General features: G+C 66.5%; 1 protein-coding gene across 2 annotated transcripts in view; it reads right to left on the bottom strand.

Annotated features, from left to right (window-relative positions):
• CARM1 (coactivator associated arginine methyltransferase 1) overlaps positions 1 to 13599 on the bottom strand; it is a 28412-nt gene that overhangs the window by 8430 nt on the left and 6383 nt on the right. For both annotated transcript variants that reach the window (XM_075916166.2, XM_075916167.2), the window contains exons 2-6: positions 6030 to 6155; positions 5161 to 5267; positions 4671 to 4775; positions 2279 to 2389; positions 951 to 1128 (exon numbers count right to left, since the gene is read on the bottom strand). In XM_075916166.2, the coding sequence (XP_075772281.1) occupies positions 951 to 1128; positions 2279 to 2389; positions 4671 to 4775; positions 5161 to 5267; positions 6030 to 6155 (627 nt within the window). The remainder of the gene's footprint in view (positions 1 to 950; positions 1129 to 2278; positions 2390 to 4670; positions 4776 to 5160; positions 5268 to 6029; positions 6156 to 13599) is intronic.

Raw genomic sequence — 13599 nt, 5'->3', positions numbered from 1 at the left:
AACTTCGCCCTTGAACCTTGGGCTCAGCCGCCACCCTTTGCGCACAAAGCAGCTGCCCGGCGAGGTCACCGCCCTTACCCTGAACAGAAGGGCGGGCAGCGCCCCCCCTTCCCGCGGGCTTTGCGGCGCGACGCCCCGAACCAACGGCAGCGCGGACAGACGGACAGACGCGGCCAGGCCAGGCCGGGCCCGCCCTGCGGGATGCGCACGCGGGTCTGCCGGGTCAGGCTGCAGGAGCTGCGCCCGCCGGCCCCGCGGGAAGGAGGCTCCTCCGAGCAGCACGAGGCCAGGCCAGAGCTGGCCGCTCCTTGCCCCTGCCGCTTCCCCCCGGCCCCGGGCAGCCGTTCCCCTCTCGGCGGCCACGGCTGATGGGAGCTTCGGTTTAGGAGCCTGATGGAGCTCAGCCCGGGGTCACGAGACAGTCGGGCCCCGGCTGCCCTGGGCTTCCCCTGCCAGGCGCAGGGCGGCTCCCGGACCCGAGGAGTCAGGCGCAGGCACCCAGGCCAGTCCGGCCCCTCTCCACATCAGGCCCCAGAGCGAGGGCTCCCTGCTATCCCCCGGGCACCACAGGCAGCGCTCTGGCTCGGTCCCAGCCCCGGCGCCGGGTGACGCGTGGCTCGTGCCGCTGGCTGACCGGATGCGCATGCGACATGGGACAGGTGGAGCCAGGACGCCGCTGCATGAGAACAAGCCTCGGCCCCTCCCTGCTCTCAGCCGGCGCTCGAGTCCCTCCTCCCGGGGCAGGATGCTGGAGCCGCTCCCTAGGGCGCCAGTGGAGCAGAGCGAGCGCCCCACGCCTGGGGTCTCCCAGCCCGACCCGCTGGCAACGCCCTGCAGGGGCCCCCTTGCGTGGGCTTCACGCTGCCCACCTCTCCCCCGCCTGGAGAGCGGCCGGGTCCCCGGGGAGACGCTGGCTGGGAGGGGGGCGCCGGTCGGCACGGCTCACTCACCACCCGGCTTCAGGTACTTCTTGGCGTGCAGGTAGCTCTCCAGCATGCGCTCGTTGAAGAGCATGTAGCCCATGGGCTCCGAGATGATGATGTCCACTTGCTCGGGGAGCGAGATCTCCTCCACCTTGCCGGGGATGACCACGATGCGCTCCGGCAGGTTGTTGCTCTTCACTAACACCTGGGCCGGGAGACACGGAGTCAGGGAGAGGCAAAGGGGCCCCCAGTCCCCTGGGAACGGGCCGGGGGTGTGGGACGATCGCGCTTTGGGCCACACGCTGCAGGGCAAAGCGCTCGCCGGAGCCGGGCACGGCCAGGGCCGTCTGCCTGCCCACGACTGGCGCAGCGGGGCGCCGGGGCCATGCCGAGCGGGGGATCGTCCGCAGCCGGGCCGCGGAATACGGGCCAGCTCAGGTTCCCCCACACGGCCTGGCTCCAGCACAAACTGGTTCCCCCACCCCCTTGGCACCGCTGGGTAAACTGAGGCGGGAGAGGATGTGCCGCCCCCCCCCCCAGGCTTTATGAAGATGCATAACTGGGAGCGGTTTTATGCAAAGCAGGCCCTGGCGCGCTGCCAAAGCTGGGAATTCTGCCCAGTCCTGCCGCCCTCGGGATAAACACACGGAGCCTGGCCCGGCGCCCCCGACTTGGCTTTTTAGACTCTCAGCTCGTCGCCTTCATGCCCGTAACACCCAGCTCCGGTCGGGCACAGGCCGCCTGGGCTCTGCCCCCTCCCGGCCACCACCCCGGGCATGCCTGGGCCAGGCGTGGAAAATCCCGCTTAGTCAGTTACCCGTCAGCCGCTGTAGCCTGGCAAGGGCCCCCCGACATGGGCAGGTCCACGGCACCGCCCCACGGGCAGGGAGCTGCTCCAGGTGGGAGCGTCCCCCGCCCGCTGACCACTCACATCCCTATCTTGGGCAAGTCACAGCCCCCTCCCGGGCCTCAGTTTCCCAGCTAGAGAAGGAGGCGAGGCCCCGGCCGGCAGAGGGGCTCCCTCTCAGCGAGCCGCCGCCTCGCGGGCCGACAGCGGTGCCAGCGCCGAGCGCGCCTTGACCCCACGGGCAGCGAAATCTCAGCCACACGGGTTAAGCCAGGAGGTCGCCGCCGCGCCCCTCGTGCCCAGCAGCTTGGGCTCCCTTCTCCCTCCTGCCGGCGCATCCCTCGGGGGCAGACAGGCCGCAGGGCGCGGAGGGGCCTTCACGCACCCAGGCGACTCCCGCCCCCGCCGGCGCCCAAGTGGAAAGGAGACGGTCCCACGGCGGGTGCTGGGGCCCGTTAGCCGCCGCGCCCGGTGTGTTGGCCGTTCCAGTCCGCCCCGCACTACTGACCTCCGCGTGCTGGGCCATCGTGCTGGCTTCCACCGCGTAGATCTTCCGGGCCCCCGCCTGGGCAGCGAAGAACGAGAGGATGCCGGAGCCACAGCCGACATCCAGGACAATCTGGGGAGAGGGGAGGGTGGGTGAGCGGAGCAGCTGCGGAGAACAGCTCCCCCCAGCGCAGTCTAGCCCCTCGGCAGCGCGCCTCCCCCCAAACACTCGCACGCGGGAGAAGGGAGAACCAAGCTCCCCCCAGCTTAGACACCTCGGCGCCGCCCACAGAGCCCGCTGCGGGGTCACGGCTGGTCCCTCAAACCAAGCTCTCGCTGGCAGGTTCCACAGCCGCGGGGCTTTGGTCCCCAAGTCCTTGGGTCCGGCTCCCCCGGGCTAAGCTCCTCCCCAGAGGGAGCTGCATTCCAGCAGCTCTGAAGCGTCAGATTGTCCCTAGATCAATTCTGGTGCCTCGGGCGCCTCTCCTGACACCAAAAACGGCCCCAGCGCAGCCCGGGGGCTGACGTGGGATAGTCAAGGCGGCAACCGGGTCCTCCCCACTCCCACCCCTGCCTGCCCAGCAAACCGGCGGCCCCGTCCAGCTGTGGGGCTCTCCAGATGGCCGCCTTGCGTCCTGGGCCCCGGTGGCTCTTGGAGCTAGCCTGGCACGCGGCAGCCGTGCCCTGTCCAGGAGCCGGGGGGCCAACGACCAGCAGGGGCCCACACGGACCTGCCCTCCCACCCCAGGAAGACCCCCTCTCCCAAGCCAGGCGGGGGCGGCCGGCTGCGCCCAAGGCCGGGCCAAGGCATTGACGGTGACAGAACGAGGCTCAAGCCACGACCGGGTTTGATTCCTGCCGGCACCCAGCGAGGACGCGCTGCGATCCCTGGGCAGCGCCGGGCTCGGCGGGAGGCTGCCGGTACCAGGCCGATGCTCTCGCCCCACCCGCCTGCCTCGCTCGGCCCCAGGGACAGACCCCAGGGCAGCCGGCCGGGAGTGCCAGTCCCAGCGGAGCCAGCGCCCTGCCCTCCGATCGCCGCGGGCTGGGGGCTCGTGTCAGACGCCAGAGGCCCAGCTCGGCTCTCCCCACCCTGCCGCAGGACCTTGGAGGGAAGGCGCCGTGGAGCCGTGCCTGGAGCACCCCGTGGTGCGAGGCAGCCCGGGCTGCGGGTGCAGACGGAGCCGGGCACAGGACGGATGCAGGGAAGGCGCCGTGCCCGGCCACTCCACAGGTCCCGTCGTGGGACGGACAAGCAGCCTCCGGCTCCGTAGGGACGACGGCCCCCGCGGAAGGGCCTCTGCCATGTAGACACACTGGCCAAGACCTCGGCTCCGCCCCGGAACGGCCCCGGGAGGCCCAGAGGCTGAAGCCTGTGGCTCGGGGCGTCTGGAGGACAGGCAGGGCGACCCAGCGAGCCACGAGCCAGCTGCCCGCCAGCCCCAGGGCAAGCCGCGAGAAAGCTGACACGGGGCTCAAGGGAGACCAGTGCCAGCCACAAGCCCCGCCACGTCGGAGGGGACAGCGAGCCACCAAGCCCAGCGAGCGCGACAGTGGCCCTCTCCGGCACAAGGACTGGCAGCCTGGGGCCTGGCTCCTGGAGAGCAGCAGGTCACGGTGGACAAGCCGCGCCAAGGGAGCTGCCAGTGCCCGGCTGGGGCCACGAACCGGGAGCAGGGAGACCACGTCACCTCCTGGCGTCACCGGGAGCCCAACACCGCGGCCAGCCTGGGGCCACTTGGACCAGGCGCGCCCGGCTGGCAGCCACGCAGGACCGAGGGCAGCACGGCCCGCACGGCCGTAGCGAGGGGCCGCTGCCCAGGGGCACAGGCTGCCAGCCAACCAGTGGCGCTTCCGCCTCTCGCGAGCAGCAGGCCGGGACCAGGAGCCTTCCGGGACACGACAGCGCCAGGCCCCGGGGCCGTGAGCTGTTCAGAAACGTGCCGCGTCCTGTTCCAAAGGAGCCAACGCTCCTTGGGGCCCAAAGCCCGGCCAGGGCCCGACCCAGACTGCTGGGGGCTCGGATCCCCTTGGCACGCGTCGGCAAGCGGCTCACGCAGGACGCGAGGGGCTCTGAGCTGCCCCACAGGTTAACACGCTGCCCATCCGCGGCTCCGCTCTGAGCGCACGGAGCAGGGCCACGTGGCCACAGGCCGGCAGCACGAGTCTCGGGCGTCGGGGCCAGGGGTCGGCATCAGGCCCAGATCCCAGGGCTGGTGGGACCCAGCTGGTCAGACGCGCTGCCAGCTGGATCTCCGGGGAGGCGACCGCACTCAGCCTAAGCCAAGTGTCGCCCAACACAGCCCTGATCTGCACCGCAGGCTGGGAGCCCAGCCCTGGGCCGGCCACGCCCTCCCCCGAGATCCCCGAGCCGGACGGAGGGAACCAGCTTTTCCCCTCCTCCTCCTCCGCACCTTGTCTTTGAAGTCGCTGTGGTTCTGCAGGATGGCCCGCTGGTACGTGCCCGTCCGGACGTAGTCCTGCATCATGTTCTGCTGCTGGGACAGGTAGCCGTAGAACTGCGGGGCGAGAGCTGGGTTACGCCCCAGACCGGAGGCGGGTCTCTCAGCAGAGAAGGCTCCCGAGCAGCTAGGTAGGGGCCCAGGAGAGGGGCGGGGGCCGGCGGAGAGCCGAGGGGCCCGGGGAGGGGCCGTGGAGCTGTCCCACTGGCGGACTCGGGGGCACTGCGCCAAGCAGCACTGGGCTCCATACTGACGTGCCCAACGCTCGAGCAGCACTCGGGGTTCCTGCCCCGACCAGGGCGAGGGAGCCGGGCTGCTGCGCCTTCCCAGCTGTTGCTCACCAGCGAATCCAGGCAGCCCCCTTCAGCCCCCCAGCCAAAGCGCCCGCACAGCCCTTCCGAGGGCCGGGCCTCCCAGGAGAGGGGCAGGGGCGGGCGCCTACCTGGAAGTACTGCACCGCGGAAGACTCCTCCGTCCGCTCGCTGAACACCGAGCGCTCCGCGCTGTGGCCCCGGCAGGTTTTCAGGAGATTATAAAAGGAACAGAAATCTGAAAGCAGAGGAAGCGCAGGGGTGTCAGGGGGTCCTCGCCAGCTGCAGCGGGGGCAGGACAGGGGTGCAAGCACAGAGCGGGGGGCACACAGGCCTGGGACAGCCAGGGCACCAGGGCCAGGATTGGGGTGCAAGCACAGAGCCGGTGGCGGGGGGGCCTAAGACACACGGGCAGGACTGTGGGGAAGTCTGCAGAGCGCCCAGCTGCCCTCACATTGCTATTGCTCAGCAGGGATTCAGAGGCACCCCTGTGCTGGGGGGGGGGCGCGCAGGTGGGGCCGGCACATGGAGCAGATGGGCAGGGGCTGGGATGCGAGGCAGCGGCCCAAGGCCTGGCTGGATGGGGGGAGGGGGGACAGGAGCTCAGCCCCCCAGGGGTTAACAGGGACCTGGCCAGTGGACCCAGGCTGCTAGTGACAAGCAGGGGAGGGGAAGGGGCTCGTGTCTGCTCAGGAGGGGGCCTGGGGGCAAAGGGAGCCAAGTCAGGGGCTGAGCCAGCAGCAGCCCCGGGGTTCTAGTCCATGCTATTCCCCACAGCAGCCAGCTGGGGTCGCTGGTGCGCAAGGAGGGGCAGGGCTCAGGCCAGGCAACAGCCCCTCCGCTGTCGGGCGGGGGCAGGCTCCCAGGGCAGCCAGGAGACAGCCCTGGGTGGGCTCGTGTCCCAGCGCAGCCGGCTGGCCAGGGCCCAGAGCCCGGCCCATCACCCTGTGGGGAGTCGGGCTGGCGTGCCCGGTGCCCGAGGGCCGGGAAGCAGCCGTACCCGTGGGCGTTGCAAACTGGATGAGGACGCTGTTGCAGCCCAGCGTGATGATGAAGGACTGTTTGCCGACGCGGCTGCACTCCGTCTCCCTGGACACGGAACACTTAAACACGCACACGTCTTCATCTGGGGACGAGAGAAACGGGGGTCACCGCTCAGCAGCCTCAGCCCGGACCCCTCCAGCTCCTGCCCCTCTCCCCAGTACCCCAGAGACCCGGGGGGGACACACACGGCTGGCATGCTGGGATAGATGGGAACAGCCAGCTCAGGAAGGAGAGGCGGGTGCTGCCTTGTATATTCCACATGTACACGCTTGGGCTGAGGCGGCGATGGACGTAGGAGAGACGCGTGGAGAGTCTCTGGGTTAGGTGAAAAGGGGTAAAAAACAAGGGGGATGTCATGCTAGGGGGCTACTCCAGGCACCTAGCCAGGGAGAAGAGGGGGATGAGGCTTGTTTTAAACGATTAAAATCATCCAAAGCGCAGGACTTGGTGCTGACGGGACTTCAACTACCCAGACATCTGGTGGGAAACACACACAGCAGCGCACCGACTAGCCAACAAGCTCGGACGGCATTGGAGACAACTGCTTATTTCAGAAGGCTGAGAAGCTACTGGGGGAAGCTGGTCTAGATTTGATTTTAACAGAAAGGGAGGAGCTGGTTGAGAATTTGAAAGTGGAAGGCAGCTTGGGCGAAAGGGACCATGAATCAGAGTTCGTGATTCTAAGGAACGACAGAAGGGAGAACAGCACAAGAGACAGTGGATTTCAGGAGAGCCGGTAGTCTTGCTTCCCATGGGACCGTGCCTAGGAGGAAAAGCAACTGAAGAGAGCTGGCAGTTTTACAAAGGGACATTATGAAGAGCTCAGAAGCAAGCTACTCCGCTGCATAGGAAAGACAGAAAGTCTGGCAGGAGACCACCTTGGATCAAACGGGAGATCTTGCATGAGCTAAACATCAGAAAGGAAAAAAATGAAAAAGTGGAAACTAGGACAAATTCCAAAGGATGAATCTAAGCAAACACCATGGGAGTGCAGGGGCAAGGTTAGAAAGGCAAAGGCACTAAATGAGCTCAAACTAGCTCGACATAAAGGGTAACATGACGACATTCTACAAATATATTAGAAGCAAGAGGAAGACCAAGGACAGGCTAGGCCCATTGCTCAGTGAGGAGGGAGAAACAACAGGAAACTTGGAAACGGCAGAGGTGCTAACGATGTCTTTGGGGGGAGGGTTAGAAGTTAAAATTAACAAAAAAAAGAACAAGTTAAAAATGATTTAGAAAAGTGAGATGCCTGCACGTCAGCAGGGCCTGATGGAATGCACCTAGAATACTCAAGGAGCTGCTAGAGGAGGTATCTGAGCCTCTAGCTGTCATCTGTGAAAAGTCATGCAAGTGGGGAGAGATTCCAGAAGACTGGAAAAGGGCAAATCTAGCGCTATTTATAAAAAGGGAAATAAGAACAACCCAGGAAACTACAGACTAGTCAGTTTCACTTCTGTGCCAGGGAAGATAATGGAGCAAGTAATGAAGGAATCATCTGTAAACACTTGGAAAGTGGCAAGGCCATAGGGAACAGCCAGCATGGATTTGTAACGAACAAATCACGTCAGACCAATCGGACAGCTTTCTTTGATAGGATAGCAAGTCTTGTGAATAAGGGAGAAGCGGTGGACGTGGGATACCTAGACTCTAGTAAGGTATTTGACAGTCTCACATTACCTTCTTATCAATGGCAAATACAACCTAGATGGGGCTACTACAAGGTGGGTGGATAACCATTCCCAGAGAGTAGTTATTAACGGTTCACAGTCATGCTGGAAGGGCAGAGCAAGGGGGGTTCCGCAGGCGTCTGTTTTGGGATCGGTTCTGTTCAAAATCTTCATCAACGATTTAGATATTGGCATAGAGAGGACGCTTAGTAAGTTTGCAGATGATACCAAGCTGGGAGGGGTTGCAAGTGCTTTGGAGGGAGGGTCAAAATTCAAAGTGATCTGGCCAAACTGGAGAAATGGTCTGAGGTAAAGAGGATGAAGTTTAATAAGGACAAATGCAAAGTGCTCCGCTTAGAGGGAACAATCCGTGTCACACACAGAGAATGGGAAGCGACCGTCTAGGAAGGAGTCCTGCAGAAAGGGATCTAGGGGTCAGAGTGGGCCACACACTAAATATGAATCAACAGTGGGACACTGTTCCAAAAAAAGCAAACCTGATTCTGGGCTGCATTAACAGGAGTATTGTGAGCCAGACACGAGGAGTCGGCCTCCCGCTCTGCTCTGCGCTGGTCAGGCCTCAGTTGGAGGGTTGTGTCCAGTTCTGGGCACCGCATTTCAGGAAAGATTTGGAGAAATTGGAGAGGGTCCAGAAAAGAGCAACAAGAATGATCACAAGTCTAGAGAGCATGAGCTAGGAGGGAAGGCTGAAAGAACTGGGCTTATTTAGTTGAAAAAAAGAGAAGACCGAGAGGGGACGTGACAGCAGTTCTCAAGTGCCTAAAAGGGCGTCACAAGGGAGAGGGAGAAAAATTGTTCCCCTTGGCCTCTGAGGACAGGACAAGAAGCAAGGGGCTTAAACTGCAGAAGGGGAGGGTTAGGTTGGACATCAGGGAAAACTTCCTGCCTGTCAGGGGGGTGAAACACTGGGATAAGTTGCCTGGGGGGTTGTGGAGTCTCCATCCCTGGCGATATTTAAGAGCAGGTTGGACAGACGCCTGTCGGGGATGGTCTGGATGGTGCTTGGTCCTGCAGTGAGGGCAGGAGACTGGACTCGATGACTCTCGAGGTCCCTGCCAGTCCTGGTGATCTAGGATTCTGTGAGTATTTGGTGACTTGGGCCCAAGCCCCTCAGAGGCAGAGGCCTCCAAACTCATTTCACTTGTGAACCGACTCCGATTTCTAAAGGGGGACTTTTAACCCGCTCCCCCATTTATCCTGCCTCTTGGACAACCACCAAGCCAGACAGTTCTGCTGCCCGGGCTAGCGCGGCGCACGGGTCCGGGCCCATCCTCCACCTGCGGGAGAGACGCCCCGTAAAACGGCCTCCGCGCAAGCCACACGCGTTCCCCTGACGCAAGCGCTCCCAGCACCAGCCCAGCTCCTCCCGTCAGCCCAGACGAGTGGCAGCCGTCGGCCGCCAGGGCAGGGCCCCCACCCACGGGCGGGCGGGCGGCTCCCAGGCGTGCAGCCGACAGGAGTTCTGTGCTCAGCGTCCGGCTAGGCCAGTTCCACCGGCTCCTCGCCGGCGCGGCTGTTTATCCGCCCAGCCCAAGAGCCCTCCCAGGCCCTTCTGCTGCTCGGGCTGGGGGGGAGGGGCTGTTGCAGGGGGATTCATGGATGCTGCTGGGGAGGGTGTTAGCTACAGGGGCCTCTCCCGTTATCAGCACGCCCAGAACCAGGCAGCAGCGGCTCTCAGCAGCCCCCCCCCCGCCCCCCACAGCAGCCTGCGGGTGGAGATAGCCCAGCCACACCTCTCCGCCCCACCCCCACCAGTCCCCAGACTCAGGCCAAGCATGGTCCCCAGTCCAGGCATTTCCTGGTCTGCCTCCGTGCATGATGGGAGTTGTAGTCCGCTGCTCTCCAGGCACCAGCTAGCTGAGCAGCAGACAGCCCCTTGCCAGGGTAGGAGCCAGGCTGGGAAGGGAAGGGGGGGTCACTCATGGGGGCAGAGCCCATAGGCCAAACCCCGAAGGAGAGGGGGCAGGAACATCCTGCCCAAGCACACTGGCGTGTCTGGGTCGGGCCGCAAACACGAGCGTGAGCCCCACTGGGGTCTGACCAACCCCCGCAGAGGCCAGGGACCGACGTCCTGCCTCCCGCCTGGGCCAGAGGGAACCCAGAGCTCAGCGGGGCTGCTCTGGGGCCCCGCTGCACACGAGCGCCATGGGGCGCTGGGCCCAGAGGGCTACCACCACCTGGCACGCAGGAACAGGGCAGGAGCCGAGGGCGATGTTACCCCGGAATGGGGCGCTGCTGCGACCCTGCTGGAACCCTGCGCCCAGCTCTGGCCCACAGCCCACGACGGAGGCTGGTAAGCTGGGGGGGGGCGAGGGGGCAGAGAGGAGCCGCTGGAAGACCTGCCTGGGCAGGAGAGAGCCAGGAGCTCAGAGCAGTTATGGGGCGGCTGGGGCAGTCGAAGTGTCTACACGGGGACCAGGCTGGACAAGGGGCTGGGCAGAAGGAGCGTTGCAGGCTCCCCTGGCGGGGAGCCGAAGCGAGGCAAAAGGCAGGCTGCCCAGCGGGTGGCATCGTTAGCCACCGGGGACGCTCCCGCCCTGACGAGGTTTAAATCCCGACGGGGTGGTTCTAAAAGCTCTGCTCCGGGGATTCCCGCGGGGCAGGTCTCCGGCCCGTTACCCCGGAGGTCGGACTAGATCACACTGGCTCTGTCGGACCTTGGAGTCTATCCCCCGCCCCATTCCCGGCGCAACGCCCAGTCGGACGGCAAAGCGCCACGCCGGATCCAAGCCTCCTGCGGGGAAAGCGGGCGAGCGGCCGGCCCGGCTCTGCCGCTGCTGGCTCTGGCCCAGAGAGCGCTAGGCTGGCTGCAGCCCCGGCCCATGCCCAGCTGGACTCCTCGGCCTCAGCACGCTGCCCCGGCTACAGACGTGCCAGTCTGCGTCTCGGGGTTCAAGGCCCGGCTCTGCAGCTGGCTGCCAGGCTCCGTGGGCCCAACGGGGACAGCAGCAGGCCCCCACTCCAGAGGCCCTGGGCTTTCCTGCCGGCGGGCAGGCCGTGCGAGGCTGCAGCCCCACTAGAAAGCGAGTTTACTCCCCCTTGCCTTCACTGGTACGCAGCCTCGGCCCAGGGCCGGCGCCAGACACAGCTCATGGGCAGCAGGACTGATCCCAACGCCCGCCAGCCACCGGCCCCCGCGCATCCCACTCGACACTGCCCGCCGCGAGGTGTGGGGGCCTGGCACAGCCCATCGGACAGAGCCTCCTCCAGCCCTACCGGCCAGGGCTCCACCCCACGGCCGCTGATCACACGCTGCCCACGGGGCCTCCAAGCGCCCTCCCCAGCGGTTTGAGGGCCCCCGCCCATCCGGAACCTGCCCCACAGCCCGTGGAACACGCCACCGCTGGGGAACTGGGAAGGGAGGAACCCGACCCGGCCTCCGAGCAGTCACCCGAGGCTGCTCTGCCTGGCGGGCTGGTTCTCAGGGAGCCCAGCCCGTCCCCCGCGGCCTGAGGCCAGCTCCCTCTCCAGCCACCACCGTCTTCCCGCCTCCAAGCCTCAGTCTGCTCTTTGCTTATGTGCCCCCACTCAGATGGGGGAGGCAGAAAAAGCAACTCCAGCCTCCAGCAGCCTCCGACGCGCGGCCCAGCACACGCAGCCAGCCGCCGGGCTCCAGGCCTCAGAGCCACAATTCCTGCCACCTCGAGTCGGCAGCCCGAGCGTTGCTGGGGGGCGGGTGGAGAAGTGAGCGGCGGGACGGAACCAGATCTGGGCCAACAGCCCCCCCCCCGGCCAAATCAGCGGGAGGCTGTCAGACCGGGGCTGACGGCAGCGGTTTCCATCCTGCGCCGAGAGCCGAGCCCAGCGCGGGGCGACCAGGGCGCACGAGCCGGCACACGGAGGTGGGCAGAGCCGCCGCCAGCCAGCCCCTCACATGCTCTTCCCCGGCCCTGCCCCAGGCAGCCCCGGACGCTCCAGCCCTGCAGCCAGACCGCCAAGGTGGGAGGAGTCGGGGAAGTCTCATGAATTTGCCCCCCTGGATTTCTCCTCCCCGGGCGTGTGGGGGCGTTGCTGCCCCAGCGTCCCTCCTCCTCCGATCTGCCCGGAGCACCACAGCTCGGTTGTGCCCGAGGGAGCTGGCGAGGGCTCCGACGCTGGCAAGGCAAGGCAGGGACCGGCTGCTGATGGAACGGACACGCTCCGTCTCTCCGGCTAGGGCAGGGCAGACTGGCACTGAGGGGCCGGGGCTGCCCTCGCCCATCCTGGAGTGACTGTCACAGCTGGGCTCAGAGGGGTCGCCGGGTCAACCCAACTGCGAAACCAGCCCGGAGGCGCTTGGAGCCCGGCAGAAGCCTTTGGGCAGCAGCATTCGTGGGCAGAGCCGGCCGAGCGCCGTTTGTTCCCGTGAAACCGGGGCCCGAACGGATCTGGTAGGTGCCCCAGGACTCGGGCAGGGAAGCGAAACGCAGGAGAGCAGGTTCCTGCTGGCGCGAAGGCAGCGCGTGGCCAGGCTGTGGGGGAGCCAAGATTAAGCCAGGCCCAGGTGCGGCAAAACGGCGACGGAGCCACACGGCCCACGCACCTGAAGCCTCCACAGCCCAGCTGTCCCGGGGCCCGGCCCCTCGCTCTGCCCCGGCAGCGGAGACAGAGCGGGCTGGGGGGGCCCGCGGGCTGGGGCCTGTCGTGAGGGGATCTGAGCCGGAGGCAGGAGCGAAGACGCTGCATGGTGGAAACCAGCGCGTGCCGGTCCAGGCAATTCACCGGGATTCAGCCGCTTCCACCCCAGCCTGGAGCAGCCCACACCAGAGCGCCACCTCTGGACAGGCCCCCCGCGCCGGAAACCTGCCGAGCACGCGCCGCCAGCGTCCTGCGTGGCCCCCCTGTGCCGCCAGGCCCCGAGACAGCCGCCAGGCAGGCCCCAGCAGGCACCTGCCGGCCCCAGCGTCCACCGGGGCATGTGCGGAGACCCACCGGCAGCGCCATGCGGGCACCAGAGGCCCCCGCTCCAGGACGCCACTGGCCATCGCCTCCGGCCCAGCTAGAACCCCCTACCCGAGCCTGCCGGGCCAGCCCCTCACGCTCAGACCTCCCATGGGAAGAGCAAATACTCGCCCCTCCCCGGGGCCAACGCCGCACACACTCCAGCGCACGCGCCACCATCGCCAGGCCGACCGCAGCCAGGCCGGCCCACCGGCAAGCGTCAGCCATGCCCCTCGGCCACGGCCACGGCGGGCAGGCCCCGCGCCAGAGGCTGGCCAGACAAGCCAGGCCCGATCGGGGGGACCCCTCACACCCCCACACCTGAGCCTTCCTACCCGGACAGCAGAGGTGGGCAGCGTCCACCTGGTTCCCAGGGCCTGGCGCGCTGCACGAGCCCCCCCCCCCCAGGATCAGGTAACCCCTCCGCCCCGGCGCTTGGCTATTTACTGCCTCCGGCCTGCCCGCTCCAGGCGCCCGACCCGGGGGCTTTGCCTCCAACGCCGATGCCCCGTCAGGCTGGCAGCCTGAGGCGCCCGCGGGGTGGGGGTGCCACGCGGCTAGAGCCCAGCCAGCGGCCCCCCCGTCCCTCGGGGGCAGGGCTGGCGGGGAAGGACCCCAGGGGGAGCGCACAGCCCGCGAGGGGCGGCTGCTGGAAGCGATTAACGCGAATGCCTCCCGCCCATGTTAATCAGGCTGGCGGGCAGGGCCCCCGGCTTCTTTGTGAGCAACAAAGGGGACGGCAGATGTGCCCTGGGCGTCCCGGGGCCAGCGGGGAAATCCTTTCCCAAGCCAGGGGCCCCCTGCGCTGGGGCCTGGCCCCTCCTCCTGCCCGGACAAAGGCAGCGCTGCCAGCCACGGGCAGGCCAGGAGACCCCCTCCGCCTGTCAGCCTCAGGGAGCGCGGAGGCCGGGCAGA

Source organism: Pelodiscus sinensis, chromosome 31 (genome assembly GCF_052426305.1).
Source record: "Pelodiscus sinensis isolate ZL-2025 chromosome 31, ASM5242630v1, whole genome shotgun sequence".
In the NCBI taxonomy this organism is placed as follows: Eukaryota; Metazoa; Chordata; order Testudines; family Trionychidae; genus Pelodiscus; species Pelodiscus sinensis.
Note: the sequence above shows the minus strand (reverse complement) of the source record. Positions and strands in the feature narration are given on the sequence as shown.